Source organism: Chaetodon auriga, chromosome 20 (genome assembly GCF_051107435.1).
Source record: "Chaetodon auriga isolate fChaAug3 chromosome 20, fChaAug3.hap1, whole genome shotgun sequence".
NCBI classification, from domain to species: Eukaryota; Metazoa; Chordata; class Actinopteri; order Chaetodontiformes; family Chaetodontidae; genus Chaetodon; species Chaetodon auriga.
Window position 1 is genome coordinate 18,692,434 of NC_135093.1, and position 19,704 is coordinate 18,712,137.

Consider the following 19,704-nt stretch of genomic DNA (forward strand, 5'->3'; position numbering starts at 1 on the left):
GTGTAAAACAATTTCATTTTCTTTTTACAATATAGTATATGACAGGCATGTGTAAATCAACAAGTTTGCCAAGAGGAGCGCTGTTATTATGTTCATTAAAAATAAATAGTAAGAAAGTATGGGAACTCCCATGCGATAGTCTCTGTTGCAATAGGGTACCATCAGCGGACGGACACTGCTTGTTTTTCAGCACAACAAAACAAACCAGCTTTCTGCTTTTGGCTAAGTTATACGTTACCGAAACTGCTGAGATAAATAGGCAGCTAACATTCGTTATAAAGCACGGTGTTTATGTATTACTATCTTAACATTAGTAGTGTCCTGCGGGATTAGTTCTCATTTGGTCGGAATATCAAGAGTATTTTTAGCTAACTGGGTAGCTAGTGTCAGCAGCTAACGCTAGTCACGGAGTGGTATAGATTCTCTTGGCTGTCGATAGCCGCATTAGCATTGTCTAATATTGGTATGCTACGCGTTGACAGATCTAAAAATCGCAATACTGTCTGTGACATCAAAATAACAGCTTGGGCATTCCCATCCAACGTTAAATTGGGAAACGTTAACGGATATACACACACATTTGCTTGAATACTCATCTTAACATTAGCGTGTAGCTAGCTTACACGGGCATTGATCACGGGCGAGTTAAGCAACGTAGGGAAGTAGAATATGAGCAATGGGTAAAGCTCGTCGTCAACCAGTGTAGCTGCTGCTTTGTCAGTTTAGTCATGCATGACTCCAAGTGTCCAATGTTCAGGAGAATCCTATCCACTCTGTAGTGGTGAGAAGGTTAGTTACCATCTGTTTGAGGTACTTGGGCTTGTTGATCGGCAAAATGCCTGGAATCGTGATGTTTGGTCGGCGGTGGGGGATCGCCAGTGACGACCTTGTTTTCCCCGGCTCCTTTGAACTGTTCGTCCGTGTACTTTGGTATGTGATTTACCTTCATGAATGTCCATGATTCACTGAGGACAACTACATAGAAGTAATGACGTCCACTGACTCTGCTCTTGACATTCTCTGCTGCTGTTTTCCTCTCAGGTGGATTGGTACTATGATCCTGTTCACTTACCACAAGGGGCATTTTGATTGCAATGGCAGAGGAGTTCTTCACAGCTATCTGGTTGGATTGCTGGTTGTGCTGGCGTTCATCATCCTGTCACTTTGTGCTATTGTCTATGTCAGTGCCCAGGGTAAGTAATTTGTGGGCTATCAGGCCACCTGCCTTGGAATTCACTGAGTGTTATATGTAAAGATAAACTAGACATGAACAGCGTTTTGCATCGTAGGGTGGCTTTCACATAACGTTGGCCAGCAGCAGTAGTGACAAAATACAGGTTATTCTGCAATAACATACACAGGAAGTTTGCAAGACAGCTGCTGTGCTACGTAACACAACTTGAACTTGAGTCAGACTCTTTCTTTTGTCCACACACAACAGCATGTACGTGCATGAAGCACCCCTTTGTTAGCATTGTTTAGCAACTTAAAATGAGTGTTTCAGTGCCTTCCTTTAGGGCATTCTGATGCAACACTGAAGTTCTGTGTAACATCGGAATTTTCTGCTGTATCACAGTTCATTAAACATGCACCTTTCACAGGTGCAAAGCACAGGTATATATTTTGTTGATTACACTGACATCTATGGTTGTTTCTTAGGGACCATTACAAACCCTGGCCCACGCCGTTCTATCCCTGTGCTGGTGTACCTGCGAGCTCTGCTGTATATCCCTGAGCTGGTGTGGGCCTGTCTGGGAGCTGTCTGGGTGTCTGATGATAGCCAAGGCTGTGATCCTGCCACAGTTGGTGCTGTCATTGCAGCAGTGGTCGCCAGGTAGGTTGTTTAGGGCTATTGGTTCACAGTTTCATCATTTTATGATTTGTTGAAGAGGTCCAGTATCTTTCGTTTTTGTGTTGCAACAGCTGGATCATCCTGCTCTTCACTGGGCTAGGCGTGGTGTTTGTGTTTGACCCACTGGGCAATCCCCGTCCTCAGCCTGCTGCCATGGAGCCACTGGGAGTACGAGACCTGGAGAGCAACGAGAGCACCCAGTTCCTCTCCACAGCTCGCACCCTGGCTGTCAAGGTGTGGGAGAGCAGGCTGCGCCTCTTGTGCTGTTGTTTGCCGCAAGATGAAAGCCACCGAGCAGCATTCTCCAGCATCGCACAGCTCTTCAGCGGATTCTTCTCTGTAAGGGACACGTTCTCTGCCTTTGTCTGTCTGATCCTTTACATTTAGAAGTTAGTAGGTTTGTGATATTCATAGAAAACACCAAGACAGACTAACAGAGTGTGTGTGTGTATGCTGCAGGACACAGACCTGGTCCCCAGTGACATAGCAGCTGGTTTGGCTCTGCTGCACCAGGAGCAGGATAAGATGGAGCAAAGCAGAGACCCAGAGGTCACAGTCGATCACAGCCCTTCTTCTCCCATCGTAAGTGCAGGAGTCTGTTAGTCACGTAGGCACAGATGACCTCGTAGCAGACAAGAATATTGGTAAACCAGCTACTAGAACACTCCTGAATCCTATTTTTTCAATATTTCTTCTTGCTTGTGTCTCTTTTACCCTTTGAAGGGAGAAGATTTGGAGACAGAGTTGGAGAAAGCGGCTCACTGCATGAAGTTTGCTGCAGCAGCTTATGGCTGGCCCATGTACGTTTACTCCAACCTCCTCACTGCACCCTGCAAGCTCAGTGGAGACTGGTGAGATGCACTCCTGACTTATCCCAGTCAGTGGGACCAATCAGACAGATAAATTGTGATATCATTCACACCCAAATCAAAATGTGCGTATCAGCTGCAGGAGTCGTGCGGCCGAATATGACATCGTTGGAGGAGACAACCTCGGCTGTCATTTTTCATCCATCCTGCACAGCACTGGTTTGCAGTACAGAGACTTCATCTACGTCAGCTTCCACAACCAGGTAGACATTTCACGAGTTGCCCCTGTCTGGAGCAGTCTTCTGTGTTCATAGTTTCTTCTGTTTTATTCTTCTGCACCTGTCTTGACAGTCTCAGTGAGTCAAACTGCTCATCCACATTGTTTGTTGCAGATCTATGAGATCCCCTTTTTCGTGGCTCTGGATCATAAGAGAGAGGCTGTTCTGGTGGCTGTTAGAGGAACACTGTCGCTGAAGGTGAGTGTAACTGATCTTGAATCATTGTTGAACCACAATGGTGCGATTGTACTCTAAATATTTTGGGGAATAGTTTTCTGTGAATTTGTGATTCCATGATACGTTCAGCTGATATTCTGAGATCCAGTACCAATAGTACTAAAACCTACGCTAACCTCATATTTTGAAGTTTTAAAAACAGCTTAGCTAAAGCAACACACCTGTGATTTCCAGCTTGCTCTAGGCATTGTTGTGCACTTGGCACTGAAACAGGAACCTGTTCCTGTTTAAATATGCACAGATTTTGATGCTAATTTTGTAGTTTCTTTAACTAATGAATAGTGCTTTCCTCTTTTCTAATTTAACTATAGCTCAGAGGTATCTTTGTCTTCTTCTTCCCTCTCAGTTGTCATTCTGGTTGAACCACTACTTTCTTTTCAGACTCTTCATACAAAATAACATGTAGTCGTAAAGAGGACTTTCCACAACCTGAAAGCATGAGTGACCATTAAAACATGTATAGTCCTCTCAGCCATGCGACTGGCCTTTGATTGGTCATGTGTGTTTTTTATTGCCTCTTTTTATTATGAAGTGTTCTGTGCTGTTTACTGTCTGTGTTTCTTTTAAATGTTTGCTTTAAGTTTGTTTATCTGTTTGTGTATTTGTTGATTTGTTGCACATTTGTCAATATATTACCGGAAAGTCTAAAATATACTTACTACACAGTGAATCAGACACTTGTCTGCATGTGTAAAAAAAGATGTGATTTTTTTTTTTTTGTCCTTATTTTCAACTGTCTTTCTGTATAACTGCTGTGCTTTTGTCATGCTTGCTGTCCTCCTCCCATTACCTCTTAATATTCAGAATCACTTCCCTGTTTGTGTGAAAGACTTGGTCACTGATAGAAGAGTGTTGGAACAAAACGGTAAATATAGTTCACAGTCTGACGTCACGAGCCGTTTCTCAAAAGAAATGAAAATAGCTCTCACATCGAAAAAGACGACATCAGTAGGAAGTGAGAGTGAGGAGTAAATGAGGGTGTGTGTTCGGGTGTATCAGTGCATGCCTGCACTTGCAAACAGGTGTGAATGAAATATAATCCTTTGTATGTTCGTTTACAGGTCTGAAACATTTGTCCCAACACAGGATTTCATTCAAAACGTCAAAAATTTTTTTGTCTGGAAGCCTTTGCTTTGTGCCTTTGATATGAGGTCTGATAGGTGGGTAATCAGTTTCCCAGTTTATTGTTTATCTCACACAGTGTCTGTCCTGCAGGATGTCCTGACAGACCTGTCTGCTGAGTGTGAGAACCTGCCTATAGAGGGAGTGTCTGGAGCCTGCTATGCTCACAAGGTCAGTGCCCATTATAACAAAGCTCTCCACCTGTTTTTCTAGATGTCTCAGGTAGGAGATTTTATGTTGTGTTTTCCGAGAGATCAGCACACCTGTTTGTCTGACTGCAGGGCATTAGCCAGGCGGCGGGTTACATCTACAAGAAGCTGGTCAACGATGGCATCCTCAACCAGGCTTTCTCCATTGCACCGGTAAGAAGTGTAACCAGGGTCAGAAAGAGCTGCAGCAGGTATCGCATTTTATTTCAGTTCCATCCCAGCTGGCAAATCATAAGGCAGGAAAAAGCAGCATGCTGATTTGCATTTGTACTCTGATTAAACAAACAAAACAAAAGAACAACAGCTTTCTACATAGTATTCTTCCATTAGCCTGGCTAGCACACACACAATAGCCATGTTCTGTCAGGTTTCATGGTTACAGTTTTGAAATCTACAAGAGGAATACACTATAAATAATGCAATTCTCTCTGCATTACAGTGTCAGTTAATGTATCCTAATATAGTCAAACTTCCTTGCTTGTGTTTTTTTTGTTGTTCTGGTTGTTCGATTTCTTTCCTGATGGACTTCTCATTAAGTTGTCATGAGATATATTTGTCAGTGAATAACATAAACTTTGAGGAGGTAATACATCATGAATAATCAGGAATAATGAGTTTTCCCTGTGTTTGCAGGAATATAAGCTGGTCATCACTGGTCACAGTCTGGGTGCTGGTACAGCCTCACTACTCGCCATCCTATTGCGCAATTCCTTCCCCACCCTGCAGTGCTACTCATTCTCTCCACCAGGGGGCCTCCTGAGGTAGGGCAGGCTGTACATTAACACTTTGGCAAACAGTGGACAGACCTGACCTGGTTCCCTGGCTTTGAAGTAGAAGTGTTACTTTAAATGCAAATACACATTTAAAAATAATCTCATCTGACCCTTGTCACATTTGTAAATCCCTGGTCTAATTTAAAATATGTACTGCCCACACACACATCTGCACTGTTCATTATTTGACACACTTTCTGTTGTAACTTTCTGTTCTGTGTTTTTTTTTATGTACAGTAAAGCTTTGGCTGATTACTCCAAGGACTTTGTGGTCTCAGTTGTGCTGGGAAAAGATCTGGTCCCCAGGTAAGACAAAGCCTCTATACTGGATATTCTGAACAGCCATTATAAACTGTTGTTAAATGAAAGCTACACCTTCTAATGAATTCATATTGTATATTGATAGTGGTTAGGTCCTTGTGGTAGTTTGGTTTGTTGGCATTATCTCTGGATCACTGAAGGTACATATGTTTGTCTGTCAGCAGCAGGGCAGACCCTTGAAAAGGCCAATATGACTGTGCTGTGGTGCACAGACTATTATAGACTGCTGCGTGATGGAGACTCTATATTTGGCTCTGCCCTGTTATTACAGGCGCGGAGAAAGAGAAAATGAGTGGAAGTGACACGCTCCCTTTTCCTCTGTTCTTTTTAAGCTGCCCTCTTCCTTTGCAGTCTTGCCTCTTTTAATCACTCTGCCATCATTCTTCTTGTACAGATTGAGCATTCCTAACATGGAGGATCTGAAGAGAAAGATACTTAAGATAGTTTCCAACTGCAATAAGCCCAAGGTAAAAATAAAAAAAAGAGTTTTAAGCCTTTTACATCTGTTAGCATGTTAATTCACACACAGTAATTTCAGCCATTTTTCTGTTCCAGTACCGCATCCTGCTGCAGGGCTGCTGGTACGAGCTGTTTGGAGGAGACCCAGACGACTTCCCGACTGAGATGGACAACAGGAGGGAGGAGGAGCTTAGCCAGCCGCTGTTGGGGGAGGAGTCACTGATGATTCGCCACTCGTCATCCTATCAGAGCCTGGCATCGGACGACTCGCCTGCTCACACAGCGGCGCACTTACCTCTCTTCCTGCCCGGACGCGTTCTGCATATCACGGAGGACGGGCCGTCACGGAGGTCTGTGCGCAGTGATCAGTTCACCTCACAACAATAAATTTACAGTAAACACGAGCTGCTGAATAGGAAAAAGAGTTGACGTGTGCCCTCTAGTGGTAGTTAGAAGCAGGATGTCGGGAACGCTTCCACAACCCCAACAGTACATGAATTGCAAGGCCGATAACAATATCGGATATTATAATAATATTAATATGGGCTGACATATAGGCCACGACTGATATATCTGCAATGAGCTAACATCGACCAGTGTATCAGCCTGGCCAATTTAGGGTGAAATTTTGACGGTTAAATATGCAGCCCCTAACCTTCTGCAAACCCTTAGCTCAAATGACACTCATACATACTGACACCAACCTATTGTACAAGCTGAGTTCCAGACGTGTGTGAGTGCCAGATGCTGAAATGAAAATTGTGAGTTAGATTTGTATCTGTCTTTTTCCTCAGATCGTGTTTTTCCCAGGTCCGGTATCGTGCGGACTGGTCCAATGAAATGGCGTTCAGGAGTATTTTGATCAGTCCCAGGATGCTTGCAGATCACATGCCTGACGCTGTGCTCCGGGCACTCAGCAGTCTGACCAGTGAGAGGCCCTTCACGCTCTGCCCTTCGTCTTTAAGCAACAGCCAGCAAAATACTGTGTGAAACAAACCATAGAGACTGACTCCTTATGTACAGTGTGTGCTCTGAGACTCTGCATTTGAAAGCTGGATTGTAATGGTAAAGGAAGACGTGAAACCATAGAAACTGACCTGTTGTGATCTCCATGAATGAACCTGATTCGTGAACGTGTCGGAGCACAAGTACTTTGTTAAATTGCACTTTTAATTATTTAATTCATATAATTTGTCATATTTCAACTCTGAGTTACTCCATGAGCAACTTTATGCCATGATCTTTGAATGTGCGTTGTATACAATATTTGACAGTGCTGCAGTTTAACTGTGATGTCAGTGTTCTACATTTTATGTTTGTGTGTGTGCTGTACGGCTGGTAGAGGCTGCCTCCGGTCACTGAAAGTGTCCCATGTTGTCTTCCTTGTCTGTGAGGAGGACTGAAGAGCAGTCTGATCCAGGATGTGAGGATATAGGGGTAACCTTTACCTCAAAATGTGGACTGAAGCTTTACGTCTTCATTGTGTAGTAACTGTGGTTTGTCTGTCTCGTGTTGAATGTCTTCAGACATCAGGGTGAACAGTGCCTATGCATTACAGGAAAACAAGTCAACAGAATTGCTTTACAGGAAAAGACTGAGGAGTGCAATGTGTGTTTACAGTGAGTTTTGATCTGCATTTTCTGCAATGCAGTTGGAATTGTGCATGATGTTTGTCAAACAATGATAGCTGTAAGAGGTAGAAAGATTGTACTTATACATTTTGTGGGAACCTGTTTACTTGCCATGGATATAAACTCTTTTTTTTTTTCAGGTGATGTATCATTAAAGTTTCAATCAACTGATGCCTGCATAACTGTTTCACATTCTCAGTAGAATGCATTGGACTCCTTGATGCAAATTAAAGCTTTTGTGAAGCACACTCATCATCTTTTCTTTTTTTTTCTTTCTTTTTTTTTTGTTTGCTAATAGGAGGGCTACTATTCTAACAGTTCCTCACCTCAGCAACCTGTTGAACTGAATGCATGGGAACCAAATTTTGAGGAGCATTTTATATGGATAAAAAATTGGATTCATCTATTGACTAAAGCCATATGAGTCAATGGGAGGGGTGGACATAATTATGAAATGTCTCCAACGGATAGATCACCAAGGATTAGCTTCAGTTTTTACTCTATCCTACATCAGCCTTGTTTAGCATGTGACGTAAGCGCGACGTCCCGTCACCAACACATGACATCTTCAAGTGATCCTCGTAAGATCCTATTTCTAACCACGGACATGGTCAATTCCTTTGCGGATAGTAAAATATCAAAGTTGGCTCAACACTGAAATTAATTTGCGAGGTAACTGTGACAAAATTACAACGTAAAATGATTAGAAGCACTCATCACTCCTATGTGTTTATATGAAGATATACTTGCAAATGAACTGTATGTCTTTTAATCAGTTGTTGATGCTCTCCGCCCTCTAAACGTCACATTTCAACAACTATATATAAGCAACAGGGCAGATGAAATTACTCTTTTAGCTTTAAAACTCTGAGCTGATGGTGTGCATTTTCAGTGTTTATTTGCATTCATCCGCTGCTTTTACACTGTGATACTGTAACCTTCCGACGTTTTTTCAACATTTGAATGGTTTTTTCGTGTGCACCTCTTGCCTTTGGCTTTTCCTAAAATTACGAAGCTGATCTTCGGTATATCCAGTCACTGCTGAGATAGACTTTGACGTTCTTTCTGCAGTTTACTACTTTGCTTTCTCGTTAACGGTGTCCTCCCTGTCTTTCCGACAGTACTTGAAGGCAGCAGCAGGAGCTCATCTGTTGGACAGGGAAACTAATCAGGAGCCAAGTAAAGACTTTTCAGTACTGCTAGCTACTGAGCTAGCAAGCTTTTCAAAGTCAGCCGTCCATACGACTAAGAAACACAGAATTTGCTTATGAAGTACAGTATATCTTCTGTACAACACACAACGTTCGAGCTATGTTTTAGTAACACCGTTTTGTTGCGCTGAAAGTAGCAAGGCGGACAGCCTCTGGCCAGCTGAAGCTTGCGGCTAGCTCATTAACGTTAGCTGGGAAATAAGTGCAAGTGGAGGCAAGAAAATGGAGCTGGACGACGTAGTCCTGTATCAGGACGATACGGGCAACTCGACCATGATGTCCGAGCGGGTCTCAGGTCTGGCCAGTTCAATATATCGTGAGTTTGAACGGCTAATCGAAAAATACGACGAGGACGTAGTGAAGGAGCTGATGCCTCTGGTCGTTGCCGTGCTGGAGAACTTGGACTCGGTGTTCGCTGTCAACCAGGAGCACGAAGTGGAGCTGGAGCTGCTGAAGGAAGACAACGAGCAACTCGTTACCCAGTATGAACGGGAGAAAGCACTGAGAAAACACGCAGAAGAGGTGGGTTTCATCCCATAACGTTAACTGCCAAACTAATTTTTTAACCCGGATTATAGATTATAGGATCGTATTATGTGCTTTGTCGTGAAAAGATGAAATGTCAGACGAAACCCAATTCAAAAATCTGGATTTTCCCTGTTGTGATGCTTATCAACTACACATCATATCTCAGTAATCACGAATTAGTGCTTTTTATGAACTATATAAACAATTTCTCGATTCGGCGTACTTACAGAACCTCACAAAGCACATTATTGGGGTATAATTATACTTTCTAAACTGTTTGTTGATACTCGCCATTGCCCACTATCGGGCATTTTGGCGGAAGAAAACTGGAGGAATAACAGGCGAACGTTCTCTGTAAATGGAAATGGTTGTTTAAAGAATCACTGCTTGATGGGTTGGAAATTCATGAAAGAGGTTAAAAACACCGTCCCATTACTGGGACAAGGTCTGACAATTGGCCCGAGCCCAAATATCATTTATGAAGCACGCGCTGTACCTTGGCTGCAAGTTCATATCACCATGGATGCCAGCGACTCTCTGGACCCACAGTTGATGCGAGATCAAGGTTAATGCGCAGCACTGCTGTTTATCGTGTAATACCTCAGCATTCACTTTCAGTCAAGCCTCAGATATATGCAAACCAGTCCGTGATTGGTTTGTCAAGTGGCTGCTTACTGCCATCTCCAATAAATCCAAATGTGAATGTCAGTGATCCTCCTCATGACTAATGACAGCCTCACTGGCCTCTCATTTGATTCAGCCCAAATGACACATTGCCATGCTCTTCATTACTTCATCACTGTGATGCAGACTTTGTTTGGGTTGTGACACATTTGCAGTTGTTATGCACACCAGCACTCTAGGTCTCAGTTGAAACTTACCTTAATGTTAGTGTTTACATCATTTTTAGGTGAGGGCTGGTCCTGGTTTTGTTCTATTGCAGTGTATGCAATTGTGGTGATGCTCTACAGTGATGATCCAGTCTTAAATGCACAGACACTCAGCCTGTGTTAAAGCCGTGGTAGCAACAGGCACACTGATGAGATGGAAGATGCAGGAGCGAAAGTGCTATGTGTTTTGCTTAAGCAGCCTATTAGCACAAACCATAACTCTCAGCTTTGCTTCTGTACACACACACGTGCACCCTTTCCCTCCCACTGTCATTAACTGTTGTTAGGTATGAGTAATGTGTTGCCCTTTCAACCAAAGGTCCAAGTCACTCCTATTACAGTAATTGCAGTAACTTGCCCACAGTGACAATGTTAGCGGGGTTCCCGATGATACACGTGACAGAGATTGGTTGCAAAACATCTGTGATACAAAGCAATACCTGTGTAAAATATAGGACAGAATATCTCTATAATGATGCAAAGATGTTCTTAAAAACCACAACAGTCCCAAAGCCTTTTTTGTTCTTTTAACCAGGTGTATCAGACTAGAAGTGGTCATGGTGTTTTTAAAACACCATGACATCAAGACAACACATCAAGACATCTACAGAGGTGCCTTGAAAGAACACAGAAGTATAGTGACCAGAATCATTTGGTCATTGAACCGTTTACTCTATACTGGCAATTGTATTTATCACCTTATCAGAACATTTGTTATCCAGGTGACGATGGACTGCAGTTTCTGTGTTTCTTTTATGGAAAATTCAGCTAAATATTCAGTTGTTTTATTAATGCTCTAATGTGGCTCTTCAGATCGTGAAACATTTATATGCTTTACTTTGAAATTACTCTGTTGTGTGACTTCTGCCACAGACAGTTGAGTATCTGCACAGTCACAGTTCCTTAAACCATTTGGTTATAACTATTAACAAAGTTTTAATCTAAAACAAGTCACGAGGAAAACTGCTGTTTGAATGTTACATGTACAGTATTATGTATTATGTCATGCTCATGCAGCAGGACCATGAATACATGTACATTGTACTTCTCAGCCGATGATCAATACTGCATACAGGACATGAAGTTGAAGAACTACAGACAGACTTTAAAAGAAAAAAAAAAAACAATATAAAATGTAAACTAGTTGCTTCCATAATATTAAAACTAAAACTTAAACAGCATCTTGAAAAAAAGCTGAAATCCTCTGTAATTGTTGTTATCCTTTCAATAGAAATGATTTGTGTCACAGTATTGATATTACAATAGGAACATTATTGTAAGCGTGCATGTTTTTGTACATTTAAAGCTCACACCTCAGTATTCCTTCTATTAATCCTCACTGGCTCTTGTTCTTGGGCATTTTACACACAAGCAGCCCCTCACTGAAACATCTTTAACAACCCTGAACGACTGCAGGGCTTTACACTTAATCTGGCCTATTATTTTTACAGCCTTTACACATTTAATCCCAGCAAACTCCCTTGTGGCCACCATACTTCAGACTGGAAAAAGAGATTGAACTATTATAGACCAAATCTCACTGCAACGTAAATGTTTGAGGATAACACCCCCCAGTGAATTAATTAGTTTATTTCTATGAGTCTGGATTAGTAAATCACAATACCGTGTTTGTACATGTGGTTTTTGCTGCTCCTCAGCTTATTCTGAGTTGTTGACATTTGACTTGACAGTTCAGTGTTGAATGACAAGCACAACAGGTCACAAAGCAGTGTGTTAATAATTTATGTCATGTCCTAACATGTTGTTAAAGCTTTTCGATGGACCTGTGCACACAGGACTTTCCATTGGTATGCTATGGGCTTACATTCATCTTATTCTCTCTGGCTGCTGTGTGTAAAATACCTCATCCCCTTTATAACTAGCTCGTCACTCAGCCAGGCAACCAGTTAGCTTTCATGTTGGTGTGATCAGTAATATTCATATGCTGAGATGATGTCACAGGTCTCGTCCTTTGGCTCAGCATCCTCTCTATAGGAGAGGTCAGTGTAGTTCACTATACCAACCATCATATTCAGACTTGCTTGCTTTGTTTTGGTATGTGACCATGTGATGCTAAGGATTAGTGAAATATTTGCAATTTATGTAGATAATTATTTAAATAGGTAATCTATAAAATGTTTAAAATAGACTGTATTGAAGCAAAACATGTTTATACATGGTGGTTTAAAAGAAGATCCATAATTAAATGAAAGCTTTGTAAATTTTACAGGCTACGTATTAACAGCTTTTTTTGGTATTATACTCTATATGAAATGCAGAGCTTGACATAATCAGCTCTGAAAAGTCTGGCTTCTCACTCATAGCTTTGGATTTCTGATTGCAGACTGATCAAATAAAACACAGACCAAGAATTCCTTCCACATTCAGTGACTCCACACAATACATTGTTCCAAAGTCATGTAGAATGAGGTCAGGTATGAACTGACTGTTTAGTCCTCAGTTTTGTATCTGGGCAAAATCAGAACGAATTTCCCTGAGCTCTCCACAAAATGCACAGTTCATATTAATGTCTTGATCTGTCTTGCAAAGTCAGATTATTACATTCTACGTACGCTCTGTTTACAGCAGTATCTTATTTTTCTTGCATGTGCTGTTGAAGTTTGACTTTCTGTAGGTGCTGCTTCATTCATGCACAGTGGCTGCTGTTACTTGCACATACTGCCTGATTTTTATTTATTTATTTATTTTCTGTTTGTCTGAAAGAAGTCACTTTTGCCTCAGACAGACACTTCACATTGTGCACCAGATATTTTTGGAAAGAACCACTAGATATTGGGAGCTTACTGAAGATACCTTCAAAAGATCATTAGGCAAAATGTAAAATAACTATATTGTTCGTCCTACAGAGTAACAAAATGAAAATGTATTATAAAATCTGGTGGATATCATTGTTGGTGGGGAGTGAGACAGATGTTTGTTTGTTTTTTTCCTGTGGAGGCCATTGCAGTCTAGCATATACCAGATGCAGAAATCTTGTAAATTCCGTGTGTGCACACCCACATGTAGAGACACACAAACATACACACACTAGGGTTGGCTCGGTTTCCGGTTTGTGTATGAGCTTAAACCGGTTTGATTTTATGGGAACAGACTGATCAGCACTCATTTTGCGATGCAGCCGACATCAGCAACCTGTGTAAATCCAACTTGTATTGCATTAATAATGAGCAATATGACGATGTGATTAGCATAATATTGTTTTTACCTAATTTATATGCGCTCCTTTTATTTGAGCTCAGTGTGAGAGACTTTACGGCATTTTGCTGTTATTTATGGTCGTGCTAGTTTCTGCTCTGCTGTGTCTCAGTGAGGGCGGAGCTATGACCCTCCACACACTGCAGAGGAGAGAAAGGTGAAGCAAGGATATGTTATTGTAAGTACAAAAAAAGCTTCCCAACAACAGTCATTGATCAGTCTAAAACCAAAGCTGGACGGATGACACATCGTGTCAGTTGTCCTGTTTGTGGTGTGGCTCTACTCTCATGTGCTCTTACTATGTTCCCCTCAGAAGTGGTTGAGTCGTGTGCAACACCTGGTGGTAAAATGTGATATTTCTGGTCTGGTCTGATATTTGGCTTAATATCAAACTGGTTTGCAAATTTTTACATCGGCCCCAACATGGCATAGCTTTTCCACATCTCCTTCATTTCATTATCATCCTCACTCCCTCAGACAGCTGTGACGAGGTTGATACCAAAATCGATAACCAACTCAGACTAAATGCAAAGAATCCCCCAACACCAACGCAACTGTGCTCAACGGAGGCAAAGGAGCAACATGGCACTGACTCAGTTACTAAGCTGCTCATTTGCGTGACAAGTCACTCAAGAAGCAAATAAGCAGATTAATCTTACCAAACAAACCCATTGTACGAGCCAAGTCCTGCTTTTCGCTGCTCCAAGCCCAGAGGAATACCTCCTCTTAATAGTTTGTCTCAGCAGAGGAGAGGAAAAGGCAAGGCAGGAAATTCTTGGGGAAAAACAGCACTTCCCCCAGTTCTTTTGTCCAGTCAGGGTTGTCTGCTGACCTGGAAAAGACCACAGCCTACTTGCACATACTGGCAGCTGATTGATCATCATGCATCATTAACATGAGATCCATTAAAAGACAGAGCAAAATTATTGGTAAATGGTAACATTCTGTAGCGTAGCCTCATATGACATAAGCAAAACGGTGGCCTAAAGAGTAGAAAGACAGAACCTTGACTGAAGTTTTTAGGAATGGCAAAGCTGATTTGTCCACTGCTCCAGAATGAAATATCTCGGTAATGTTTGCACGGATTGCAATTTCATTTTATACAGACAGTCATGGTCTCCAGTGGATGAATCCCCAAGACTTTATTGGTCCCCTGGCGTTTCCTGTAGCACCACCAAGGGGTTGAAATTTGTGATTTGAAATTGAAATTTAGCACAAGATATCCATGGTGCCCTGAGGATGAACCCTCAGGTTGTTGGTGATCCCCTTTCATTTAGGCAGTGAAATATCTCAACATCTGCTGGATGAATTGGCACAGACATTTGTGGTTCCCAGATGCTGAATGCTAATTACTTTGGTCATTACTGACTTGTCCTCTTGTGTCAAAAGGAGGTTGGCATTTGTGGGTTTTGAGTGAAATGTGTCAAGAACTGTAGGGAGGATTGCCATGAAATTTAGTATTGACATTCATATCTCCCTCAGGATGAACTGTACCTTTAGTGATCCTGAATCTTGTCATGCACTCCCATCATCAGGTCAGTATATTATTTTTCCAGTAATGTGTTTTATGACCAAATACCTGCACATTGTGTTCAGTGCTAATTAACTAAACTAAGATGGAAACATGGTAAACATTGTTCCAGCTAACATTAGCATGTTAGCATTTGTCATTGTAAACATGTCGGCATGTTAGCATTTAGTTCAAAGCATCGCTGTGCCTGAGTGCAGTCTCACAGAGCTGTCAGCATGTTTGTAGACTCTAGTCTTGTTTGTTATTTAGCCATTGAAAGTATGTTTATCAGATTCCAGTAGGCTCCGTTTTTTCTTGCCAAAAATGGTTGCATGGTTTGTAATATCCATATCATCAGCCATGTCATTATAATGAAGTAATCCCAGCAGGCTCACTGAAGTGGTCTTTCAGGCTGTTTATTGGGTCGAATGACCAAGGCCTCACACACCCTTTTCTCCCAAATGTCCCAGTTGCAACCCACAGCCAAAAAACAGTAAAAGGAGTTAATTTCAGTCTCTGTCAATTGAGTGCCAAGACAGCGGAGCCCTGTCTGTGTGGGTGTGCTTGCACTTGTGTTGGAGCCACATGTGTTTGTGTGTGTGTGTGTGTGTGTGTTGGCACTCAGGGACAAAGGGAGCATTATACAGGCAGCGTAGGGGGAAGAGTGCACGCTCAAACGCCGCACACTCATTCTCTGGAGCGTTGTCATACGCACAAGCCTCCTTCCTGGGTCATATGATGAGCAGCAGGGTGACAGGAAGATATTAGGAGTTGTTCTAATGAATGTGTTGATACAGTAGAAGGGGTGTCAGTATGTGTCATCCATAAAGTGTGTTAGTGGTTTGTGGTGTTAATTCATGTAAATCTAACCTTGTGTTCAGATTCTTTTCCTGTCAGCAGTTCAACTGATCAGAAACTAAGGCCTGTAACTGTTAGCTTGTCTTTGTGTTGTACTTGCATACAGTTGCAGATTAGGGGGTACCCCCCACTATGAACCCCCCGTCTGTAGTCTAGCCCAGTGCTTTGTTAATGCTCTTAGCAGATTTACATGGAAAATGCTGCATTACCAACTATTCCTCAGTTCTTAAGATGCTCCCTGGACTTTCCGGACCTGACTGTGCCCTCTGTAAGTCTCTCACCCCCCAGTCCAGATAACCTCCCTCTTTTTCTACTTGAGAAGAAGGTGCACTTCACCACTATTTATAAGGCAAAAATCTGTTCTCTTGTTTGCATTTGTTAGATGCCATTTAATAAAGAGAACGTTCAAAGATGATAAATTAAAGCCCTCCACATGGAAATAGTTTTGAGAGCCCAAAGGCAGAGAACAACATCTCAGTCCATCAGTGACTGAATTGTGTTAAGAAAAGAATAAAACAGGCCTTGTTTTTGGAGAGAGTTCACAAAAGCATCTTGAAGATGTACCCTTTGTTAGACACCTCCAGTCTCATTGTGACGTGTGTGTAAAGAAGAGGCTGTTTGTAACAAGGCTCTCAGGTGATCCTCGTGTCCTTGCAGATGACTCCCACCCCCCTCCCATGGCCTGACCCCAGGCTTCTTGTCCACAGTGAGCACACACATCACAAGACTGTGTGTTTGCAGGCATGATAAGGTCTTGCCTGTCTTCAGACACCTAACTCAGCTTACCACCTGGGGTATCAATAGATGGGCTCCCAATAAGGAAACCAACAAACCAAGAGAGTAAAAAAAAAATGTCCAATTCTCATTCTCTTATCAGAATTGTTCAGATTATCTCTCTTCTGTTTCCTGAGATCATGATGACTTTTTTGTTTTTGTCAGAGCAGCAGTCCAAAACCCTAAAATAATCAACTATTCTAGAATACCAAGAAAACCAGAAAACATCAGCTACTCGTGCTCATTCATTGTGGGCTGCTGACTCAGACCAAAGTACAGCAACATCCAATTGCAAACAATTGCTCTTACAGACTTTTTATCTAGTGCCATCATCAGGTCAAAATTGTAGTTTGTCACTTTGGTTGTTGACCCAAGACATGGAAAAACTATTGAGCTAAATTAGCAAATGATAGCCTGTTAACACCTTAAGATAAGGTGGTGAGTATAGTAAAAATCATACCTGCTGAACATCAGTCAGTTAGCATTTCTTTGCCTCAGTATGCTCTACTTCACACACCATCTTATTTTTCATGTGTTTTAGTGTCATTTGCCAGCATATTCAGGTTATGTCACTATCAGCATTTACTTTGTTCTAGTTGATTCTCACTTTATCACTGTATTTTTCTCTTCAGAGACCCACTTCCAGAGCTCCTTAAGGTTTCCTCTAATCTAATTTATTAACAAAGTACAAAGTGCCATCAGGGAGCAGTGGTTAACCGAGCATTAAATGGATTAGATTGGGACAGCATGGTGGTTTAGTGGCAGGAGACAGTTTGGGCAGCTGAGTTGAAGCCCTAAAAGTCCATTTTTCCTCTGACTCTGACCACTGATTTATCGTCATCATACGATTTATTGTACATGATAGTGTTAGGAGTGCACCCCCAATCCCATGTGATACTTTATTCAGTTCCTCCTGTTACAAAAACAGTCAGAGTTCTTCGTCTAAGATCGCCTGAGAGAAAGACTGAGGTCAGTGACAACAGCTGCTGTGAAGATTGAAAAAACAACCTTCACAATGATATCAACTGTTACTAACTTACCCAGGAAACTGTGTGTGTGTGTGTGTGTGTGTGTGTGTGTGTGTGTGCGCGCGCGCGCGCGCGCGTATACAGAGGTTGTAGCTGTAACTGCTGTTGCCTTTGTAAGGAAGCTGACGCTGTGCACCTGTTGTGCAGAAAGGTTAGGTGACTTTGACAATGAACAGCAGACAGATACTGTACGCTCTATTTTCCACTGATATCAACACTGTTAGCCTGAGCAGATCTTTATCACATGCACACACACAAGCACACACACACACACAAATGGATTTAGTTCACAACATCTCCATTTGAGACCTCGCCTTTTTTCATGCACACTCAAATTTGGTGCCATAGATGGAGATGATTGTGAGGTCATTCAGGGCTGAGCAGATGTCACACTGGCTGAGGGGAACTGTGACATTTTTGTCTCCTGTTTCCACCATAAACAAATCATCTCCTCCATCCCTCACTGGGAGTTTCACAACATTAAAGTTCTTGTGCTCATTTCAGTACTTTGATAATAAATGCTCTGCTCCCTCCCCCTCTTTTCTGTCTTTATCTCCAGAGGTACATTGTCTTTGAAGACTCCCAGGATGGCGAGAAGAAGGAACTCCAGTGCCGACTGGTGATGTTGGAGTCGCACACACGTCAGCTAGAGCTAAAAACTAAAAACTATGCAGATCAGAGTAAGTCCATTGCATGGTGTCACAGACAGGTTTTCATGTACTGACTCTATTATTGGAAAATCTAACACACACACACACACACACACCCACACCCATCCACAAGCCAGAATCCCTCTGAGCAGAATCGACAGTTTCGGGTCTTGTGACTGTTTGTTAGCCTGATGTGCCAGAGGGCAGATGGACTCCCATGTCCCTACTGAACAAAGGCCATTAGTAACATACTATGAGTGTTTAGCTGCCAAGTCTGCCAAATGAGCTGGAACAGGATAGACCAAACATGCTCCAAGCCTTGAAAGGTTCTGTGTCAAGCACAGGAGGATTTTGGAGAGCGGACTGATTTTTAGCATTCATGTACAAAGTGACTCATCGTTAAGTCTTTGTAAAAGTAACGGACGGTGTAGTCTCGGGCTGTCAACGCGTTACACGCCGTTTTCACTGCTTTTCTGATGTCCACTCCTCTCTTTCTCGATGAAGACTTTATTTCAACCAATCCAGAGTCAGTGATGATTGGTTTTGGCGAGTTTTATTTTGTTTCTGTCATATTTGAATGAAGTGTGTTTTACAAGGATAAGATTACGGTTTTTGTGAATGGAAATTAGGATCTTACTCTTTAACAAAAAGGTATCTGTAGGGATTCTTTGCATTATGTTGTAAGACAGTTATTAGAACAATCTGAGCCCGTCAGTGGCAACACTCAAAATGAAATTGCAGCTCGTTTTGTGGATGCTGGCTGCAGCAATCTTGCCAAATACTGGAGAAACTTCAAAAAGTGTTGTTTTCATTAGTCACTGGGACACAAAAACATGGGAGAATAGGAGAACAATCAGATAATACTTAAACAGAATACCTGCTGTTTGACCAGGATATCGAGTCTTGCAGGACGCGTGGACATCGGCATTAACTGGAAACGCTGCACTCACGTCTCTTTGATTGATGGAAAATGAAATGTACATCAAGCGAAAACAAATGAATAATTCAGCAACACAGTATAGGACATTTGATTTGTTTATTGTGTAATGTCCAGGAATGTAGATAGAAAATATCTACATGCTAAAGACACAGTAAATAAATCTAATACACAGCTAATATGTATTTTCCCACAACAATAGATATTCAAATAGTTTGAACTTCAGTGTGTCTGTTTTTTTTTGAGATGGAATAATCAAACGTCATTTTTGGCCAATTTTGGCAGCCCTACCGTAGTCTCTCTTTAGTCTCAGGCTGTGCTCGTCCCTCCAGGGCTTCTGAAGAAACCCTCATGATGTGTGCATGACTGCACTGTTGACGGTGTGTGTGTGACTGCACTGTTGACAGTGTG

The 19,704-nt window shown here is 41.9% G+C and overlaps 2 protein-coding genes across 4 annotated transcripts in view; both read left to right on the top strand.

The window, feature by feature from the left end:
* Positions 1-160: 160 nt before the first annotated feature.
* daglb (diacylglycerol lipase, beta) lies at positions 161-7,939 on the top strand. The gene is made up of 15 exons (XM_076760523.1): positions 161-930; positions 1,042-1,193; positions 1,660-1,834; positions 1,924-2,191; positions 2,312-2,434; positions 2,576-2,703; positions 2,798-2,924; positions 3,054-3,137; positions 4,392-4,469; positions 4,580-4,660; positions 5,141-5,268; positions 5,518-5,586; positions 5,996-6,068; positions 6,157-6,410; positions 6,855-7,939. The coding sequence occupies exons 1-15, from the start codon at positions 836-838 to the stop codon at positions 7,048-7,050; spliced, it is 2,031 nt and encodes a 676-aa protein (XP_076616638.1). The 5' UTR covers positions 161-835; the 3' UTR covers positions 7,051-7,939.
* A 902-nt stretch (positions 7,940-8,841) lies between these two features.
* spag9b (sperm associated antigen 9b) overlaps positions 8,842-19,704 on the top strand; it is a 34,821-nt gene continuing 23,958 nt past the window's right edge. For 2 of the 3 annotated variants that reach the window (XM_076759391.1, XM_076759390.1), the window contains exons 1-2: positions 9,000-9,424; positions 18,266-18,386. In XM_076759391.1, the coding sequence (XP_076615506.1) occupies positions 9,125-9,424; positions 18,266-18,386 (421 nt within the window). In that variant the 5' untranslated portion in view covers positions 9,000-9,124. Of the gene's footprint in view, positions 9,425-18,265; positions 18,387-19,704 lie in introns of all 3 variants that reach the window. The other variant, XM_076759392.1, reaches the window with a different exon arrangement.

Excerpts from the sequence above, each read along its gene's own strand:
- daglb (XM_076760523.1), top strand. The coding sequence starts at position 836 with ATGCCTGGAATCGTGATGTTTGGTCGGCGGTGGGGGATCGCCAGTGAC. Across the intron at positions 3,138-4,391 it reads GAGGAACACTGTCGCTGAAG|GATGTCCTGACAGACCTGTC; the intron begins GTGAGTGTAACT and ends TCTGTCCTGCAG. Across the intron at positions 6,411-6,854 it reads GAGGACGGGCCGTCACGGAG|ATCGTGTTTTTCCCAGGTCC; the intron begins GTCTGTGCGCAG and ends CTTTTTCCTCAG.